The following is a 21255-nucleotide window of genomic DNA, read 5'->3' on the forward strand; positions in this document are numbered from 1 at the left end:
ATCTTTTGTCAGTCCTTACAAGTTATAATCGTTCTTTTGTCTAAGCTGAATGGAGTGGTATCTGTTTTTCGTCATGTTGGCAATATTGAGCCAACTTCCTTCTAGACCTTCTCCTATCTTTCTTTATAGATTGCTGAGTATAAAGGATCTAGAACCTAATTCCATGGAGTTCACTCCTTTCTCGCGAACCAATTCAGATATAACTCTGCCCTGTTCCTTGTAGTTAGGGTTTCCAGGGTTTCCAATCCCAACTGGCACAGGTTTCCCAACATGTGCCAGCACCCAAGACCTCTGTGGGGACCACTAAGAGTGGGAGTCACAGCAGGTCCTGTACATGGATCATACATCAACAAGTGTTTATTGATCATCTACTGTGTGATAGCACCATGTGAAAACCTCGCTGTCTCTCAGGGTTAACAGGAAAGGATTTAGAGGATGGTATGTTCAGACAGAACATAGAGATGAACCTTACTTCCCAGACATTGGGAAAGAGGAGTCGTAAGTAAATAAATCTCATGTCTTGGGGACTAAGATCCAGACAGACTTTATACATTTAACCTGTATAATGTGTAGTGGCAATCTGTATTGGTCATGACTGATTGTAGATACAGCAGAAATAAGAATTAACTAAAAAATGAGGAAACATTTCTAAATTTAAAAGGAAACGTTGGATTAATAACACAGCACTCCTCATTGGCATTCACACAGGATACTTCACAGGCTTTTGAAAAATCCTACATTCTTAAATACCTCTATCTTTTATAAAACTCATATATATGAGTTGAGAATAACAAAGACACATTGAAAAGTGGATATTGAGCGGTTGCTAAGCTCGTTAACTAGCTAAATGATTATCCCATCACAGAAACCTCCCAGGTCTTGATTCAAATTTGTGTCTCAACAAAATTACAAATTACAACCTTACAACCTATCATAACCTTTTAAGATTCACTCATGAATGGTTAAAACCAGCAATGTTAAATCTGTGAATGCCAAGGGTCTACTGTAATAAGAGACATTCATGTGAATAGCTTACCCTTATGGGTAATTATCACAGAGAACAGTAACAATTATGTATCTCATTAAACAAGTGCCTAATTAATGTTGTAAATTTCGCTTGATTACAACACAGTCTTTAGAGTTGTTGCTCATGTAGCACGTCAGCACTCTCGGAGTTATTAAAAATGAAGGGAAAGGGAAAATCGACTTTTGGTTCACACTTCTAGTAATATTTTACAATTTTCTTTCAGAAAGGTATTAAATAGATAGGAATGTAATATACTTTATGCCTTAAGGAATCCATATTTGGTGAATTATGTATGGTAGCCATTTCTTCATGTGTTACTCCTTTAGTATAGTGAAATCATCTCTATGGAATTGGACTCAGTCACTAGAACAAAGTAAGCAATTGGATATTATAGCCGTGAAACTCCGGTATTGACGGCCATCTGTGATGAAGTATTTATTGAGCACTTACTAGGTACTAGTATCATGCCAGATTCCAGATTGTGTCAATGACTTCTCATTCTACTTTACCTCCCTACACATTTCTCCAAAATAGAGTAATTATGATAAAATGGAAGGTACAGTGTTTGTTTTTTTAATATTCAACTTCACTAAGATATAACTTGTATAATACTGTGCTCCATTTTAAGTATACAGTTTGAAATGTTTTGCCAAATGTATACATTCATGTAAACACTACCGCAATCAAGAACATTTCTGTGACCCAAATAATTTGTCATACACACCCTCCACCTCCATCCTCCTAACGCCTCCTGCCTCAGGCAGCCATTACTGTGATTTCTTTTTTTTTTTTTTTTAATGTTTATTTATTCTTGAGACAGAGAGCGCGAACAGGGGAGGGGCAGAGAGAGAGGGAGACACAGAATCTGAAACAGGCTCCAGGCTCCAAGCTGTCAGCACAGAGCCTGACACGGGGCTCGAACCCACGAACCGTGAGATCTGACCTCAGCCGAAGTTGGACGCTTAACAGACTGAGCCACCCAGGCGCCCCAGCCATTACTGTGATTTCTATCACAGTACGTTAGTTATGCTTTAAAAAATAAAAATAAAAAAGAACTTCACATAAAGAGAATAACAGTGTGCTCCTTCTGTGCCCAATTTCTTTTGCTCAGCATAATATTCTTGAGATCCATGTTGTTGCATGTATAAATTTCCTTTCATGGCTATGTAGTATCCCATTTTATAAATATATCTTGATTTGTTTATTCGTTCAACTTTCGAGGGCTGTTTTCATTTCAGGTTTTGGGATTTTATGAATAAAAATCTTCAGTTTATTTTTTTAAATAATATTTTTGGTTTCAGCACCAGGATTATGCTGATCTTATAAAAGGAGTTACAAAGCAGGGGTTTTTTTTGTTGTTTTTTGGGTTTTTTGGGGGGGGTTTGGTTTTTCCCCCTCATTTGTAGAAGGAATTTAAGATGCCTTTAATTGTTTGCTAGAATTTACCAGTGATTCCATCTGGGCCTGGAGTTTCTCTATGATAAGGATTTTAATTGTGTCTTTCAAAACATTTATCTATTTCATCTAGGTTTTTGAAATTGTCATCAAATTATTCGTAACACATCTTTTTTATTCTTTTAACTTATATGAGATCATTTGTACTGTTATCTTTTTCATCTTGATATTGGTTTGTGTTTTCTCTTTTTTTCTTACTAGGGGTTTTCCAATTTTTTTTAATCTTTTTAAAGAACCAGCTTTTTGAGTTTCATTAATTTTGTTCAATGTTTGCCCATTTTTTATTGATTTTTCACTATTTGTTATTTCTTTCTTTCAACTTCCATTGGATTTAATTTGCTCTTTTTTTCCCCAGCTGCTTGAAGAAGTTTAGATCATTAATTTAAGACCTCTCTTCTTTTCTAATACAAGGATTTAAAGCTATAAACTTTTCTTTAACCAATTCTTTTTTCAAAATCCCAGAAGTTTTATAATTTTATTTTCATTCAATTGAAAATACTTTCTAGCTTCCCTTATTATTTCTTCTTTAGCCATTGAGTTATTTAGAAGCATGTTGTTTAGTTTCTGAATATTTTTGAGTTTTCCAACTATTTGTTACTGATTGCTCACTAAGTTCTGTTATTTAATATATATATATATATATTACATATATATATACATAACATATATATATTATGTGTGTGTGTGTGTGTGTGTGTGTGTGTGTGTGTGTGTGTAGGATTTCAAAACCTGTAAATATTTGAGACTTTTATTGCATAGCTATGGTCTATCTTACTGAATGTTCCGCGTGCACTAAAACAAATGTATATTCTACTGTAGTTGAGTGTAGTATTTTAAAATGTCAATTAAGTCACACTGACTGGTCCTGTCATTCAAGTATTCTTTATATGTAATGATTTTCAGTTTACATTTTTATCAGTTATTGAGAGTGGAGTGGTATTTCCAACTATATTTGTGGATGTGTCTGTTTCCCCTTTCAGTTCTGTTATTCATGTGTTTTTATTGGGTATACACACATTTAAGATTATTATACTATGTTGTCCTGATAAGTTGATCCTGTTATCATTATGAAAGATTCTTCTTTGTCTTTGGTATTTTTGTATTGCAGTCACTTTGATATTATTATAGCCACTGAAATTTAAACTTTTCTTTAATGAATCATGTTTTCATGGTATGTGTTTTTCTATTCTCTTACTTTAACCTGACTATGTCTTTATATTTAAAATGCATTTCAGGGGGACCTGGGTGGCTCAGTCAGTTAAGGGTCCAACTTCGGCTCAGGTGATGATCTCACGGTTTGTGAGTTTGAGCCCCGCATCAGGTTCTGTGCTGACACTCAGAGCCTGGAAGCTGCTTCGGATTCTGTGCCTCATTTGCTCTCTGCCCCTCCCCAACTTGTGCTCTGTCTCTGTCTCTCGAAAATAAATAAAAACAAAATTAAAGTTCATTTCACAAAGCTAACATCTAGTTGAGTTGCTGCTTTACCTAGTCTGAAAATCCCTGACTTGGATAGCAATCTTTAGTCTACTCTTATTAAATATATTTATTGCCATGGTTGGGCTTAAGTTTACCACCTTATTATTTGCTTTTTATTTGTCCCATCAGTTCTTTGTTCCTTTTCCTTTCTTTTCCTATCTTCTTTTAAATTAACTGAGAGTTTTTAGCATTTTTTATCTCTTCTATTGAATTATTAGCTGTACCTCTTTGTTTACTTTTTTTAGTGATCTCTTTGGGTTTTGGCATATGCCTTTTTTTTTAAATTTTTTATTTAAAAAATTTTTAATGTTTTTATATTTGAGAGAGAGGGCGAGAGAGAGCGAGAGAGCGGGCATGAGTGGGGTAGGGGCAGAGAGAGAGAGGGAGACACAGTATCTGAAGCAGGCTCCAGGCTCTGAGCTGTCAGCACAGAGCCCAACACAGGGCTCGAACCTGTGAATCATGAGATCATGACCTAACCCACAGTTGGGTGCTTAACTGACTGAGCCACCCAGACACCCGAACATATGCATTTTTAATCTGTCACTATCTACCTTAATATAAATACTACCTCATGTATCCTGTAAGAACTTGAACACAATCTGTACTTCAATTTCCGCCTTCCCTTCCTTCGTATTCTTGCATATTTTATTTCTCCATTTGTTATGAACCTGACAATATATTCTTACTAATTTTGTTGTACACTATAGTGTATCTTTTTTAAAAATTTAAGAATTGATGAAGTTTTTTTTTGGAATCGGTTTTATTCAACTCAAAGTACTTTCCCATAACATTATTTATGGTACAGGTCTGCTGATAACAACTTTTCTTAACTTTTGCTTTCCGAAAATTTCTTTATTTAATCTTTGTTTTAAAATATTTTTGTGGGATATGGAATTGTAGTTTGACTTTGTTTGTTTGGTTGGTTTTTTACTCAGTGCTTTAGTATTTTAGCTTCATGTCTTCTGACCTTCACCTTTTTCTGGTGAATAGCCAGTGATAATTCTTATCTTTTATTTCTTACTTTTTCCTCCAACAATATCTTAGATTTTCTTTGTCATTGTTTTCAGCAATTTGAGTTTGAAATGTATTAGAGTAGTTTTCTTTATGTTTACCTTTATTGGAATTCATTGAGCTTCTTAGAACTATAGATGTATTTTTCATCTAATTTAGAACATTTTAGTAGCTCTTCAAATACCGTTTTCCTGTCTTTCCTTCCTTCTGTGATTCCAGTTACACAAATGATAGATTTCTTGATATTATTCCACAGATCCACAAAAGCTATGTTCTTTTTCAGCTGTTTCCCCCATCTCCTTGTATGGATAATTTCTATCTTCAAATGCATTAATCTTTTCTTTTGCAATGTCTATTAAGGCCATGCAGTGACTTTTTTCAATTTAGATACTGTATTTTTTCAGTTCTAGAAGTTCTTTTCAGTTCTTTTCATAGTTTTTGATTCTCATATTATATTCATATTTTTAAATATCCTTATACATATTTATTTTTTTATGTTTATTTATTTTGAGAGAGAGAGAGAGAGAGAGAGAAAGCATGAAGAGGGGAGGGGCAGACAGAGTGGGAGAGAGAATCCCAAGCAGGCTCTGCACTGTCAGGGTGGAGCTTGACCCAGGGACCCATGCCCAATGCAGGGCCTAAACTCATGAACCATGAGATCATGACCTGAGTTCAAGTCAGATGCTTAACCGATTGAGTCACCCAGGCATCCCTCCTTACACATATTTATAATAAGTGTTTAAAAGTTACGGTCTATTAAATCCATATGTGTCATACTGGGTTTTGTTTCTATTGACTTATTTTGTCTCCTTTTTTTTCATGTTCAGTATGTTTTAATTGGATGCTGGACATTGTGAATGTTATATTATCAATTATTTGAATTTTGCTATCATTCCTTAATAAGAATTGGGTTATTTTCTGGCAGTCAGTTAATTGACTTTAAGATCAACTTGATCTTCTGGAAGCTTGTTTTTAAGTTTTGTTAGGGTGATTCTGGAACACTCTGTGTCCTAGAGCTATTTTAGCCTTACTTTTATTTTTTTATTTATTTTTTTTTTTAAATTTTTTTCAACGTTTATTTATTTTTGGGACAGAGAGAGACAGAGCATGAACGGGGGAGGGGCAGAGAGAGAGGGAGACACAGAATCGGAAACAGGCTCCAGGCTCTGAGCCATCAGCCCAGAGCCCGACGCGGGGCTCGAACTCACGGACCGCGAGATCGTGACCTGGCTGAAGTCGGACGCTTAACCGACTGCGCCACCCAGGCGCCCCTAGCCTTACTTTTAAAGCATGACCTTGGGTTCTCTACTGAATGTCTCACATGTCCAATGAGGATTCTCCTTCTCTTCAATACCCTGTCCCACAGATTACAGTACCTCAGCTTGCCTGAGTGCTGAAGTCTGTGCCCTCAGCTCAGCAGTGCTTTTCTTGGGTTTTTCTCTTTCCAAATGAGCAAAAAAATCAGATAGTCTCCAGGACTGTTAGAGGATCACCGTGTGTGTGTGTGTGTGTGTGTGTGTGTGTGTGTGTGTGTTTCTATTATCTGAGTTCCCAGTCCTGTGCAGCACAGTTATCTGGTCTGCAAACTGAAAACTGTTGTTTTCAAACAGTTGCAAACAGGTCTATAAACTGAAAACTGCCAAGTCTGAAAACTGTTGTTTCATACATTTTGCCCAGTTTTCTAGTGACTTATGGCAGAAGGGCTAGTCTGGTATTAGTTCTCCATCATGACTGGAAGCAGAAGTAAAAATGTATCATTTTTCATTATAAGGAAGAAGCATTAGAGCCAGAAAGTCTACATGACTAGTAAGTGAGGAAAGTGCCTATGGATTGTAGCTCAATAGAAGTTGTTACAAGGTAGTACATGCCTGTAGGGAAATCAAAATACGTGTTAGAGATTCAGAGTAGCCCAAGGCTTTCTAGGAAAAACTGGAAGAGTAATAGAATGATATATGCTATGATTCCATTAGTTAAAATATTATGAGTTAATTTATACCTGTATATTAAGCACCAAACATAAGTAAGGTATTATGCAAGACAGTTTTCAATATACTAGTGATTAACCTTTTTTTTTTTTAAAAGTCAGATATTCAACATTTCAGGTAGTTCGGGGAGTAGCAGAAATAGAACACATGTACCCACCCACCATTAGATTAAATTAAACCCTTTATGTCTCTTGCCAGAAATTGGACAGCTGTACCATGCAGAGGCAAGGGTAGCATGCTCTCTACAACCCTGATCCCTGATCCCTACGATGTGTGGGCCTTCTGTTCATAGAATTTGGTTAAATATTATATTACACAATTCATGGGCTCACAGGAGGGATAGTGGTTCGGTACTGAATGTTTACAGCACTGGATAGAAAAAAAGGAACTTACACATATGCTTGTCATCCCTTCTGTAAAAGTGAAGATTATGTATAGTGTCCAGGCACCATTTCTTCCTGTTCAGGTCTAGAAACTCTCCTGTTTTTATTTTCAAATGTACCACTTCTGGCTAATTTTATGTCTCCTACTATTAAAAAAAAAATGTTAACAGTGCTATTATATCTCCTAAAGCAAGCCATGGCTCTTTGAAATCTCTTTATATTGAAACAAAACAGATTTTCTTGCCTCTGTAATTCCCTAATACTATTAATTAACACTGGTTATAGTTTTACTATTGATGCTGCATCGTTCATTGTGCCCTCCATGAACACTGGCTTCCAAGGACTTAAAGTTTGTTACTGTGTTTCACCCACAACGATCAGATACAAGTATACCCTGAGTGTTCAGGAAAATGTGAACGATTATTTATTTTCTGGTCATACTAAATTCGCCAGTTGGAATTTTATAGCATAAACATGGAACAGCTCATACTCCAACCAAACCTTTCTTGAACTCTTGAGGCTCTGATCTCTGTATTTCTAGATTGTGGACTCCTTCAGTATCGACTGCACCCTTGATTTCTACACCCTGCACCAGCAGGAAGAAAGGCACTCGCCCCTTCTATAGGGACGCTTCTAACTGCCCTGTCTCTTTCCAATTAGATACAGCACTGATGTAGAATAATTTCTCCATGACCAGTACCGTTTTTTTGATGTTTATTTTATATTTGAGAGAGAGACAGAGCACGAGTATGGGAGGGGCAGAGAAGGAGGGAGACACAGAATCTGAAGCAGGCTCCATCCAGTCTCTGAGGTGTCAACACAGAGCCCAACATGGGGCTCGAACCCACGAAGTGCAAGATCATGATCTGAGCTGACGTGTCTAACCGACTGAGCCACCCAGGCGCCCTCAATTACCAGTATTGATACAAGGGGAATAGCAACTGGGATCATCTAAAACGACAAACAAACAAGATGCTAGTTTTAATTTTAGGAGTTTTTTTTTCCCCCAAAATCTATTTTTCTTGGACCAGGACCAGGTACATAATTTATGAGGCACAGTGCAAAGTGAAAATGCAGAACCTCTTATTGAAAACTATACAATGTCAAGATGGTGATAACCAAGGGGGTCAGAGGCTTGCCCTTACTGAGACGGATCCTCCAGCCACCTGCCAGAAGTACCGTGATGCAGGCAGGGGGCATGCACTCCTGACCCCAGCCTTCCCTGGACCAGCACTCAGGCCCCTGCCAGATCAGAGAATGGCAGAGTCACTGGACAGGGACAGGGAGAGGAAAGCAAGGGGGATCTGGAACATTACGGTAAGGAAGTGGCAGCCGAGAACCAAATCAAACACAAGGATCATGGGGCGCCTGGGTGGCGCAGTCGGTTGAGCATCCGACTTCAGCCAGGTCATGGTCTCGCGGTCCGGGAGTTCGAGCCCCGCGTCAGGCTCTGGGCTGATGGCTCAGAGCCTGGAGCCTGTTTCCGATTCTGTGTCTCCCTCTCTCTCTGCCCCTCCCCCGTTCATGCTCTGTCTCTCTCTGTCCCAAAAATAAATAAACATTGAAAAAAAATTAAAAAAAAAAACCACAAGCATCAGGAGAGGACAACCTTGAGTTGAGGCCACAGGTCACCGAGTCATGCTCCATTGTTTCATTAGACTACTTATAAAACATGGATTCACAATAAAATATTAAGAAATCTTAAGATGGCAACCACAGAGCATTAAGCCCCCAAATGGGTCCTGAACGCAAGGCCCTGTGTGACTAGTCACACATCCATGAAACTGGACATTTACCAGGATGTGTGGTCAATTATCACATGGTCATGCATGTGGGAAGCACCCTAGAATCAAGCAGAATATGACAGGAGGAACATACATGGTGGACATGATTTGTAATTCGGATAACCTTAACATGGGATATCAAGAATTGATAGTTTAGAGTTTAGTAAATTCATCAGTTAACTGTTAACTTCCTACTGTTGCCAAACCACAGGCCAGGGTGTGGAGGTGGAAGAGGATGGCCAGGAAGGCTCATTCTTTACTGGGGTTGAAAGGTACAGATATCAGATAGAGCAGTGATGTGTGCTGTGAAACACACGAACAATAGGAACATTGGAGCAAAGAAATGAACTTTGATGGACCCTATAGGGAAAAAAAGGTGACTTCAGTCACGCCAAGATGGATGGGTAGTATTTCAGCTGTCAGAGGCAAAGGGACGGACCTTCCATGCCGAAAGGACAGCATAAGGAAAGGCAGTGAAGGGAGAGCATTTTGATAGATACGCCCACATGCTGGGACTTTCAGGCATTCTTCTGTTATATTTATGAAACATCTATTTTCCAGACACTGGGTTAGAAGTAGGGGATATAGGAATATAGGGTTAGGATTCAGATAGAGCCACGTGTTAATCACAATCCTCCACTTCCAGCTGTGTGACCGGAGACACCTTACTGAACCACTCTGAGCCTCCGTCTCAGTCTTCTGTAAAATAAAAGCATCAGTTTTATAGAAGTTTTAGAGAGATTATAAATGAGATAATGTTTGTAAAATACTCCAACTAGCACCCTCAATGTAGTGAAGGAGACAAGCAAATATAAACAAATAATGGCAATAATATACGCTTTGGGCAAGGCTTCCTGGAAGAGGTAATATATGACCTGGAGGCCAAGGGTAAGGATGCATTTATAGGCCAAGGGGAAGCAGAGAGAGATTCTTCCTAGGGCGAGTTTTGAAAATGAGGAATCCCCTTTATGATCTGGGCAGGGTTGGGGGCAGAGAGTAGCTGGCAGGACCAGAAGGGTGGCCGTATATATACCTCTATAGAGAAGGACAAAAAATAACCTTTCCTTACCACCCCAGACCACTTTTAAAGCCGATTCCAAGTATCAGATTCTTCTGTGCTGAGGCCTCCCTCGGGTAAGATATGAGTAACTTTGCATGAGACCTCTTGCAGCAGATCTTCTGTATGTTTTCTTCCTTCCAGAAGAAGTCTAGAGTCAGGAGAGAGACAGCTCTCAGGAAATGTCGTTGCTCATCCCCTCCGAAGGAACATTTGCTTACCTGGCACACATGTGACGAGACATGATTGGCTCTTTTAAAAATAGGCTCCTTCATGGTCTGGGTTGATGTGTTTCACCATGTGCTTGGAGCTTTAAAGCGTGTGTCTTGTTCTGTCTTCTTCCTCCAGACCGAACACTTGCCTCTGCAGACTCAGTTCCGAGAAAGAGAGGTGGGCGGCCTCCAGCACTCTGTAAGTAACGGGGTCCTGCCGTGGGGGTCTGCCCAGGTGGAACTGGTGTTTCCCATGCCGACTGAAATACCATTTGATTTCCACGAAAGTTTATTGTATTCACCTCTCTGCCATCTGAGCATCTATAGTATGATCTTGTCAAGTCCTTGAGCTTGCTTGGCCATTTAGAAGTAGTCAGGGTTTAAGAAACCAATAACTGGGCGGAGGGGTCAGTACCAGAGACATCACAGAGCATCACGGGGGTTCATTTTATGGTGTCAGCCGTGACAGTGTTTCTGACTCTCAGTTATGTTCGACGTGTGGTCAAATACCAGTTCATTTCACTGTGTCTTTTCCCTAATTCCCCAACTCTGAATCTTGAGGCTTCATTTGGTTTTGTTTTGCCTGTTTGATTTAATTCTCTGCATATTTCATGCATGCTTTCCAAGCTTGAGCCTTGCTGAGGGACTCCCAGGAGTTTACAACCTTGTTCTTCCCTAGTTTAACTGATACCAGTTCCAAATCTCGAAACCTGAAACTATCATCCCCGTTAGTCAGAATTTTCTATTCAGCAGATGTTGTGACTCTTATCCAGGTATTGTAAGCAACAAATGACCGGAAAATGGTAAGAAGTTGAACTTTACCATGCCATTCAGTAGCCTGTGGGATAATGAATCAGAGACACAGACTCTAATGAATCGAGTTCTTGCCTGTTTTGACCAAAGTGCTAGAAAGATGCAAACATCTGCTCTGCTAACATAAGCAATATTTGACTTTTTAGAATGGGCTAAGTCGCAGGAGAGTGGACTATGAAGATGAGAATCCTGTGGGGGAAGCTGGGATCCAGCAGATGTGCCCCCTTTACAATCAGATATGCCAGAAAGACCGGAGCCCGGGCAAGCATCGTCAAAGCAACGACCCTGAGAGAGTGTACATCAACCCCCGAGAACATTATGTGTGATTTCACTCTTTTTTTTCCCAGTGGACGTCCTAACGAAATGTTCGATCTTCGACTGGAGAGAGAAACTGAGGACAGCGGTTCTTATCTTATTCTCCCTTGTGTAAAACAATCCCAGTTTATGTGTATCAGAAGTCGCGATGAATGGCTTCAAGCCAATAGCAACTTGGTTTCCTTCATTAAGAGTTTCTTAGCCACCAGCTGTGTTTGTGAACTTGACTCTAGCTTTGTGTGTTTCTGTGATGATAGTGTTTAACTACTAACATTTGGCCTACAGTGGCACGTTCATTGAAACATAGAATATCTGCCTGTGATGGCAACAGTGATTCTCCAGAAAGGAAGGCCCCAGCTGGGAGTGTTAACCTTGCAGGGTTTCAGGAAGGCCAGCCTATTTATCTGTAACTCAAGCGAGCAGGAGAAAAAAAAAAAAAAAAAAAAAAGGAGTTCAAAATCCATTTCACTAATTATTTCACTGGGATTTGGCTTTCCCTGATGTGCTTAATGCAATTACAATACCTGTGTACAAACAGGAGGCCTGAGGAAAGAGGCAGAATTGGCTCTTTATCCCAAAAAACAACAACAGAAAGCAGTTTAAACCTTCAAGCCTGTTGGTTGCTTTTAAAGTCTTGTGATAATTGGAATATATGTTCCTTCTTGATCACTAAGGTCCTGAGGGTTACATATTTCGCGCCGTTCTCTGACCAGTCTCGATCAGCTGTGTGCTAAGACTCTTCTCTTGCCCTGTTGTTGTTCCCACAGTTCTGTTCTTTCCTAGCCAGATTAGCCTATTTCCCACCTATTAAATTCTAAAAGCCTCGTCTAAATGGTGGACAGCCTTGAGCCCTGTCCCTCTTTGCTGTAGTATTGTATATGACAAGCTCAGCTTTCACTTCTGAAATTCCTTTCCAGCTAATCCTCTCCACACAGGCTTCAGCTACCCTCTGCTTCTTCAGACTACTTCTCATCCATGTTTTATCTACCTCAGAAAAGCCTGCTGCAAAATCACCGTGAAATAACTCCTGCTCTTAAGAGCCAGGTAGAAAATTTGAAAATTAAAAAAAAAAAAAAAAAAAAAAAAAAAAAAAAAGGGCAATATGGCCTGTGTGCTAAACCCCCATGTTATCCTTTATCCTCCCCCAGCCCCAAGTTTACCCAGTCAACAAGGGTGAAGAGATGCTAAAAAGCAAATAATATAGTGACAGACTTACCGGTGCAACACTTTGGTGCCTGCAAATGTCTGTCTTGAGTTTTCTCACTTCCCTTTGCCAATGTATCCTCACTGAGATTGAAGGTAGTAATTATAATGGAGGGAGCAGAGGAGGGGGGCCCAGGTACATGCGCAAATGTCAATCACTCTTTTCACATCTTAAGGAAAGCATTGTTTTACTGTGTGTTCTGGAAGATGAGAGGTATGTCACAGATATTAAAAACACTACCGACTTGTCACATATTAGGAAAGAATGACATAAGGACTAATAAAATAGTACACATTTCCAACCGAAGTTTCAGGAGGACGGGAGAATATTAACACAGATTTCTAATGAGATACCAAAGACACCTTGTGATTCACGTTGTGCTGGCTCTCGTTCTTGTTTGTATGTTGGTTTCCTTTTTTTAGTCGCTGTGCTTTTTCGGACAGCTTATCCAGGTCATTCTACCGTCGTCACACATTCTGCCCCTGTTGTCTTGGTGAGCGACAATTCTGGCAGTGAAGACGCTTAAATTCTAACCCAATGCTGTGGCAATTTAAAAGGCCATAGTTGTATGGAATTAAAGGGTAAATTCCAAGGACCGCACTGCTCTATCACTGTCCTACCTCAGTTAGAGTTTACTGCCCTTTGTAGCAAGCTGACACAAAACATATTTGACTTCATTTCCATGGAATCCCATCAGCGAATTAGTGTGGCTGAAGGTTCATGAATCCTTGCAACTGTTTTCCAACAGAAAGATGACTCTGGTCAGAGTTCTCCTGGAGAGTGAAGTGGTTTTATAAATACTAGATGTTACAGAGGAGGAGATTCAGTGGGACGTACTTCCTTTCAAAAGCTTTAAAAATGTCTTCCACGTTAGGGATGGTTTCTAAGGTCCTGCTGAGAAGCAGCTTGTTGAATTAGCATCACAGAAGTTTATATTGAACCTTGAAGGACGTAAAGTAAGGTGTCTGTTTGCACCAGATACGGAAGAGCTGGGTTTTCGGAGCCATTTGGCCTGTCTTCAGAGCCGTCCCTACCAAGAAGAACCCCCTATATAATTTTTAACATTCTTGGTGCAGTTCCAGAAAAGAAATTTCAGGGCATAGACACCCCTCTTACAGCCAGCTTGTTCAGTATCCTCTTTGCTTCTCTGTCAGCTGTAATAGTTTTTAACAAACCGGTAGATTCTATAGCTGTTGGCCTTTTCCATGGGTCAGATATGCTGTATAATTGCTTGTCCTGGTGTCTCCTGTCTGTCCTCTCTGAATACTGAGTGCAACAGAAAGGAGCTTTAAAAGGGTTGGATCAGCCAGTCCCTCAACCAAAAAAACGCCATCCAAAATTAGTCTGTCGATCTCTCAATTTGGAGCTTAGACTACTTGTTGATCCCCATTTAAATTTGGAAGTTAGACTCTTAAAGGTCAGTGAGTGTTAAAATCCACAGCTGATAGGAGATACTCTTCCCATAACTGGTTTATTAAAACACAATGAAACAGAAATAAATCCCCAGAGCGCTTATCCACTTAGGGCCGCAGCTTAACATTTCAACGGGGGGCGTGTGCTGCATCTCAGACACGCAGCCTTTGCCGCCTGTTTTGCAGGCAGCCCAGCTCCGGGAGTGTGCACTGTGGCCACAGGAGTGGGTCCCCAGGTTCTTTGCACACCACTCCAGAGTAAAGCATCTGTACCATCTAGGATCGGCCTGACGTAATGGGATGTGAGTTTAGATTAATTCTCTTCTATGAGGGTTCTCCTGGCCTTCTTCTGTTTTCTAAGTTTGAAGAAGTCTATGCTCTTTGGACTTGTAACAAAACTCTTAACCTGTGATAGACCGCCCTGTGGCGGTGGATACTAACCACATGTCCTAGAAACTAAATGAACTGGTTACCTCATTAATTTTTTATGGCCTTATTTACTCATAAGGATAGTACAGTTTCTTTGTCTTCTGAGGATGAGTTCCTAAATTCTCTTTCATAGTCATCGAAAACTGACTTTTATTTTTCATTGTACAGTCTTGCCCTGCACTGGGCTGGTCTCCTCGTACTATTCTTTATATAAAATAGAGCCCCCCTTCAAGGCTCTTATTCCCTGGGGTGTAGAGGACAGACTATTACACCAGGAACCAAAAGAACAGATTCTCCCAACTTCACCCTTTCTAGCCATGGAAACTTAGACAAGCCACTTAATCTCTCTAGGGCATCAGTTGCTCTATCCATAAAGGTTCCACCTTCCCTGTCAGCCTCTCAGGAATGTGAGATAGGAAACCGTAAGCTCCCTTCAAACTGAAAACGCCTTCTATTATTCTTCTATGTTGAACCGAAACTTCTAGTGCCCTCACCAGCACTGGGGAGAACCAGGTGGTAACAGGCAAATTTCAGTTTGACCCAATTTGAGTATAGCCAAGTGCAAGTGGGACTTGTACTTTCTTTTACTATAATAACTATTTTGTCTTATGGAAAGCTTGATATCTGGGCCTTAACCTTTTAGGCCTTGTCTAAAATTGCAGGTGCATGTTGCTGTATAACCGGTGGCTGCTCTTGGTTTACAGATCACTACACATAACAGTGACATTATTGAGTTTGTTGCATGGTCAGGGCTCCCGGACAAGAATCTTACATGAATCCCCTCACGGATGAGGACCAAACTCTTGTTTTGTCCCCTTTCCAGGGGATGGAAAGGCTCACACTCCTATGAGGCACACCCACAGGTCATGCTAACCACTAGCCGGCTGTTACTTCTTTAAAATCTGCTTTGGGGGAGTGATGCTAGGGAATACATTTTCTTGATTGTTTAATAGACGTGTAAGGAAATACACTGGGGAAAATATATATAAGAAATGTTTATTAAGATGAAAGGAAGTGACTATGCTCATTTTTACTTAGTTTCTGAACTTCTCAAGATGCTCAGAAAGGCTCATCTCCATTAGATTAACCATAGCTGCAAAAACAAACAACCAAGCAGTTAAGGCCACTCCATCCCAGCTGGTTCGGTTTTAGTGGGCACCAACTTTAACGCCTCTTCCTTAACTTTGTTCTTTGATACACTGATTGCTCTATTTAGTGCGTCCCACCTTTATTGAATTCCAAGGAAGTAGTGGCACTCTTACAGTGGATAGAGGGAAAACTAGCTAGCTTTGGTAAAAAAAAAAAAAAAAAAGAAGAAGAAGAAGACGAAGAAGAAAGAAGGAGAAGAAGAGGAAGAAGAAGAAGAAGAAAAAGAGGAAGAAGAAGAAAAAAGAAGAAGAAGAAGAAGAAGAAGAAGAAGAAGAGGAGGAGGAGGAGGAGGAAGGGTATGAAGTAGAAATGCCAAGTAGGCTGGCAGTGACTCAGCTCTGTGCTTAACTGACAAGGTTCTTCATCCTTGTACTGTTTGTAGATCTTGGAGGAGGACCAGGGACTTCGAGTTCTTCTGATAAACTAGAAGCTGCTATTTACAAGCCTATTCAACTATAGACTGTGCCTGGGTTAATTTTACTGTACCTATAAGGATATTTGTGTCTCCTCCATTAAAGAAAATTGTTGGCCACTGGACTTGGCCGGTTTGGCCACTTGCAATTGTTAGGTTGTTTTAGTAGCCTTCGGTAGGTAGAAGTGGGTGAGGCCTGTAGCTCTTCCCCACCCGCCCTCCAACCTCACCAGATGATATTTTACACTGGAATCAGCTTTTAGACCAATTTCTGCCTCATTCATGTTTATAAGCGAGCAGGTATCCTGTACCAGTCAGCCTGTTAAGCTGTAAGCTTGAAAATGTCCCAACTCTGTTCTTTTGGGCAACCCAACAATATCTGATGCAAAGGTTCTACTAGAAGCAAATCCAGCAATACTCCAGTGTATTTACTGTCAGGCGACCCAATTCTGTTTTAACTGCTAGCGACAGAACAGGTTAGTAATCTAGGAATCCAGGGTCAGTGGGCTGCTGGAGCTTCACACCTGCCGATGGAAAGGCTGGGTGAAGTTCACTGCACTATTTGGCCTCTACTAATTAACACTACTAATTTGACCATTGAAAAGAATTACTTATTAACAAGGTCTCTGGTGTTTAATTACTGATAAAGCTTTTGTGGTAGAAGCCTCTGAAGAGACTGGAGTTTTTCAAATGCTAACAAACCGTTGGAGGATGTTGTTCCTCAAGTAAAATTCTTCAAATGTTAACTAACCATTCCTAGCGTGTATAGTAAGGCTAATAAACATATGCCTAAATAATGTAAATCACATAGAGTGTAACGGGATTTGTTAAGGATTCCTCACGTTATCGTACCTGTTGGCATTTCTCCTTAGTGGCAATCTTTCCTTTCTTGCAGGGGGGTGTGGGGGGGATTCTGGGGAGGTGGTATGTGAGAGACAAATGGGCAGAGGGGAGAGGGGTCCGCTTAAAATTTGCAGCTGAAAAAAATTTTTCCATTCACAAATGCAAAAAGAACCCTCACGTCTGCAAACATTTCACTATTTCAGGCCTATGTTATATTTACTTTAAAATCATCTCTGCAAAAAGGTTAGAGGTGGGAAAAGAAAGGCCATACTTACCTTGACAGTCAAAATACATAAAATATCAGGTTGATTTCTACTGCATTTTCATTGCTAAGTTATTCTCAAGTTTCAGTTTGATTTTGGAAGTTTGGAGCTGAGTGCACTAGGATAAAAGAGCATATCAAAAATTCAGATGACACTAAATATCTTTTTATCATACATTATCCACTGAGACCCTGATGTGGAAGTTCTTTCTGTATCTCAGGGAGGAGGGAAACCACCACCGATAAATAAAAGGACTCTTCATGCCAATGCTTGGGAATAAATCTCTTCCCTCGGTCCCTTCCCAAGAATATTCTAATCAGTGTTTGGGGGCTATGGCCATGATATATATGTATCAAGTTACATACCTCCCTGCACAAAAAAGAACTGGCTATATTCTAGATTCTTTACGAAAAGTTGCCCTCTTGAGGTCTTTTCCAGCACTTGTCATTTCCAGTTTTCACTATCAGGGCCCCTCTGGCCCAGAGGATCCTTGGTATCATGACCTAAACTGGTTGTATTTATCATCATGACATGGGGTTGGACTGTGACAGCGGGTTAGAGGGACACCCAGAGGGAAAGCCTCCCTGGGAGGCTTCCAGAACATCAGATTTGCTACAGTGGCTTAGAACTGTGACCCATTCTGCTACAAATCTGTCTGACAGCCATGAAGAGATGTTTCATGTGTCTCCCCCAAAGGTTAGGAATATACTTCAAACGTTCCTAATGTCCCATAATAACTCACAGTGGATCTATGAAGCCCAGGGTTCCACATGCTTTTCCAAGCGAATGGGCACCACTGTTTTGGTCTTTAATACTGCTGCCGATAATGACCAGTATTTTTTCTTAATCCACCCTAACACACTGATGAGGCTAAATTAAATTCCCCTCGCAAGTCATGTTGATGGCTCGGTGTTTATCATATTTTAACTAGAGGCAGCAGTATTTTGTCCTAAATGCATTAGTTTGCACTTCCCCATACTGTGGCTCGTTTACGCCTCTGCTTTCTCGCATGGTCTTATGAGACGTTGCGTATTTCAATACCCAGAAGAGCATTTGTCTTCTTATGTTTCGTTGTGTACTTGAAGTTCCAAGTCTTTTGTAAAAAAATGTTAAGTAGCTGGTGTTGCTACTGGATCCCTGGATTATTCCATTTGTCCATCCAGAAAAGTTCCTGTTTATCCTCTACCTTCTGTTTCTATTTCTAAGCCAATGCTTTAAGACATAACATCTGTTCCGGCCTATTCTGTCTCCATGTGGCCTTAACCTCTTAACTTCTGTACTCAGTCTCGCTCTGTACATTAGTACTCTGTACCTCGTGGGGCTTTGTGGAGGCAAAAATAAGATGCTTAAGGGTTGTCTTCAAGAGAGGTCCTACTTTTAAAGTGATTTTATAAAAGCCCCTTGGCTTAGAGATGAGAAACTCTAGAGCTCTAATTCTTTTCCTATTCTTGTTTTGCTATTTTTATTTCTGAAAAGTGATCTCTGTCTGAATAGTCTTTACTCTGGTTTTAACTTTCTTCCCATTAACCCTTTTCACACTAAATTGTCCTCTCTACCTTATCCGTGCTCTGAACATTTTACTTCTAGAGCCAAAGCTAATTTTCCCACAGCAAATCCTACCTACTTTTCCTCCCATCACTGAACAAATTACTCCATAAACAAGCACTTGGCCTTGCACACAAGAAATCAGAAGCTAATGAGACTCACTCTGGCCCTGAGAAGATTTGACCTTGTGCCTTGGCTTCCCCACTTAAGCTGAGGTTAATTCTTCTATTTCACAGCACCTGGGTGTTGTGAATTCTGACTAATAAATGGTGGAAAGCATTTTGCAAATGTCCTGTGCTATATAAACGTGTAGCGAATAGTCTGGAGAGTTCAAGTCGAAATGTATTCTTGTGCAGCTCAATTCAAAATACTAATCCACCCATTGTTCTCAAAATATTTTACTAACCTGTTTCTTCCCTTTTTTTTCTTTTTAAAAATATTTTTAGTAAAAATTAGTTTTCTAGTCGTTTGAACTATGTATAGGAAGGAACCAATAGTATATATTCTTGCTTGTCAGAAAATGCTCAAATTGTCTTTTAAGTGTTAAAACTAAAAGGGTTACATAACAGTGTAGTGATGTAAGGAGGAGGATTTTAGCTGAAATGTGGCAAAATACCGAAATACAAAGATTAGCTTTGATTTTCAAGATTGTATTATAAGTAGTAGGGTTAATGTGGTTGTTATAGATATTCTTTATTTTTAAGTTACCAGAAATTATCTTTTATTTTTGAACTCTATGGTTCTTGACATGTTTTGAATAAAGTTTTTATCAACTAAAGTTTTTCATTTACTTTATTATCGGCAAATCAGTTATGTCTGAAATGCATGTAAAAATGGATAACCTAATTACATGACTGTAAAATTCAAGATTTGAAGAAATCTTTTGTAGAAATAGTGAATTTCTGTACTGGAATCCATTTAAAAAAAAGATTTTAAAAATAGCAACAGAAGGGGCGCCTGAGTGGCTCCGTCCATTGAGTGTCTGACTCTCTGTTTTTGGCTCAGGTCATGATCCCAGGGTTATAGGATCAAGCCCCACTTCAGGCTCCATGCTAAGCATGGAACCTGCGTAAGATTCTCTCTCTCACCTCCTCTCCCCCTCTCCCCCACTCATGTGCTCTCTCTCTCTAAAATAAAAAATAAATAAAAATTTAATAAAATTTTTTTAAAAATTTAAAAATAGCAACAGAAGTACTTTCATACTTCAAGCAGTATTGGATGTTTTTTAGAACCTGTGACAGGTTACACTTGTAAAGATTACTTAATACCTTTTTTTAGTGAAGCTAAATGTATTCCACTTAAACAATTATTCTTCATTCCTGATTAATCCTGAGGTATTAACATTTACTTTCTTTTATGAAATGATATTAGTACTAGCTAGTAACCTTGAAAATATTATTATTTACCAAAAAGAAGTTGGTATCTATGATAGATCCGTGAATTTTGTTTTGGGACTAGAGGCTCTAAAATGTCAAAGTCTAGGAACCACTTAAATTTTTTTTTAATTGAGATACCATAAAATTTATCCTTTTAAAGTATGAAACTCAATGGTTTTTTTTCATATACTTTCAGAGTTGTGGGAATATATCAATCAGTTTTAGAATATTTTCATCAGGGGCGCCTGGGTGGCTCGGTTGTTTAAGCGTCTGACTTCGGCTCAGGTCACGATCTCGCGGTCCATGAGTTCGAGCCCCGCGTTGGGCTCTGTGCTGACAGCTCAGAGCCTGGATCCTGCTTCAGATTCTGTGTCTCCCTCTCTCTGACCCTCCCCTGTTCATGCTCTGTCTCTCTCTGTCTCAAAAATGAATAAACGTTAAAAAAAAAAACTTTAAACAAATAAAAATTTAAAAAAAGAATATTTTCATCATCCCCAAAAGAAACCCACTCCCATCCTTCTCTCAACACCCCCCACACCCCTCTTGCCCCAACAACCACCAGGCTATGTTCTGTCTCTGTGGGATTGCCTATTCTGTGCATTTCATATAAATAGAGTCATATAATATGTGACCGTTTGTGTCTGGCTTCTTTCACTTGGCATGTTTTCAGGGTTCATCCATGCTGTAGCATTTGTCACTCATTTCTTTTTATTGCTGGATAATACTCCATTCTATGGATATACCACATTGTACATTCATTGGTTGATAGACATTTGGGTTGTTTCCACTTTGAGGAAGTAATTACGAAATATGAACAATGCTGCTAGGAACATTCATGTACCATTTTTTTAACAAGTGTTTATTTTTCTTACATGTATACTTAAGAGTGGAATTGCTGGGTTATATGGCAACACTGCGGCTTAACCTTTTGAGGAATTGCCAGACTGCTTTTCCGAAGCCGCTGCGTGTTTTACATTCCCATCAACCATAGGTACAGGTTCTGCTTTTTCCACAACCTTGCCAACACTTGTTATCTGTCTTTTGGTTATAGTTTTCCTAGTCAGTGTGAAGTGCTACCTCATTGTGTTTTTTATTTGAATT

General features: G+C 39.6%; 1 protein-coding gene across 1 annotated transcript in view; it reads left to right on the top strand.

Moving 5' to 3' along the window:
• The window catches only part of NECTIN3 (nectin cell adhesion molecule 3), a 136020-nt gene extending 116464 nt beyond the window's left edge, over positions 1 to 19556 (top strand). Inside the window, exons 8-9 of the mRNA XM_043594095.1 lie at positions 10530 to 10592; positions 11353 to 19556. Coding sequence (XP_043450030.1) covers positions 10530 to 10592; positions 11353 to 11532 — 243 coding nt within the window. The 3' untranslated portion in view covers positions 11533 to 19556. The remainder of the gene's footprint in view (positions 1 to 10529; positions 10593 to 11352) is intronic.
• Positions 19557 to 21255: the final 1699 nt, after the last annotated feature.

Source organism: Prionailurus bengalensis, chromosome C2, assembly GCF_016509475.1.
Source record: "Prionailurus bengalensis isolate Pbe53 chromosome C2, Fcat_Pben_1.1_paternal_pri, whole genome shotgun sequence".
Lineage (NCBI taxonomy): Eukaryota > Metazoa > Chordata > Mammalia > Carnivora > Felidae > Prionailurus > Prionailurus bengalensis.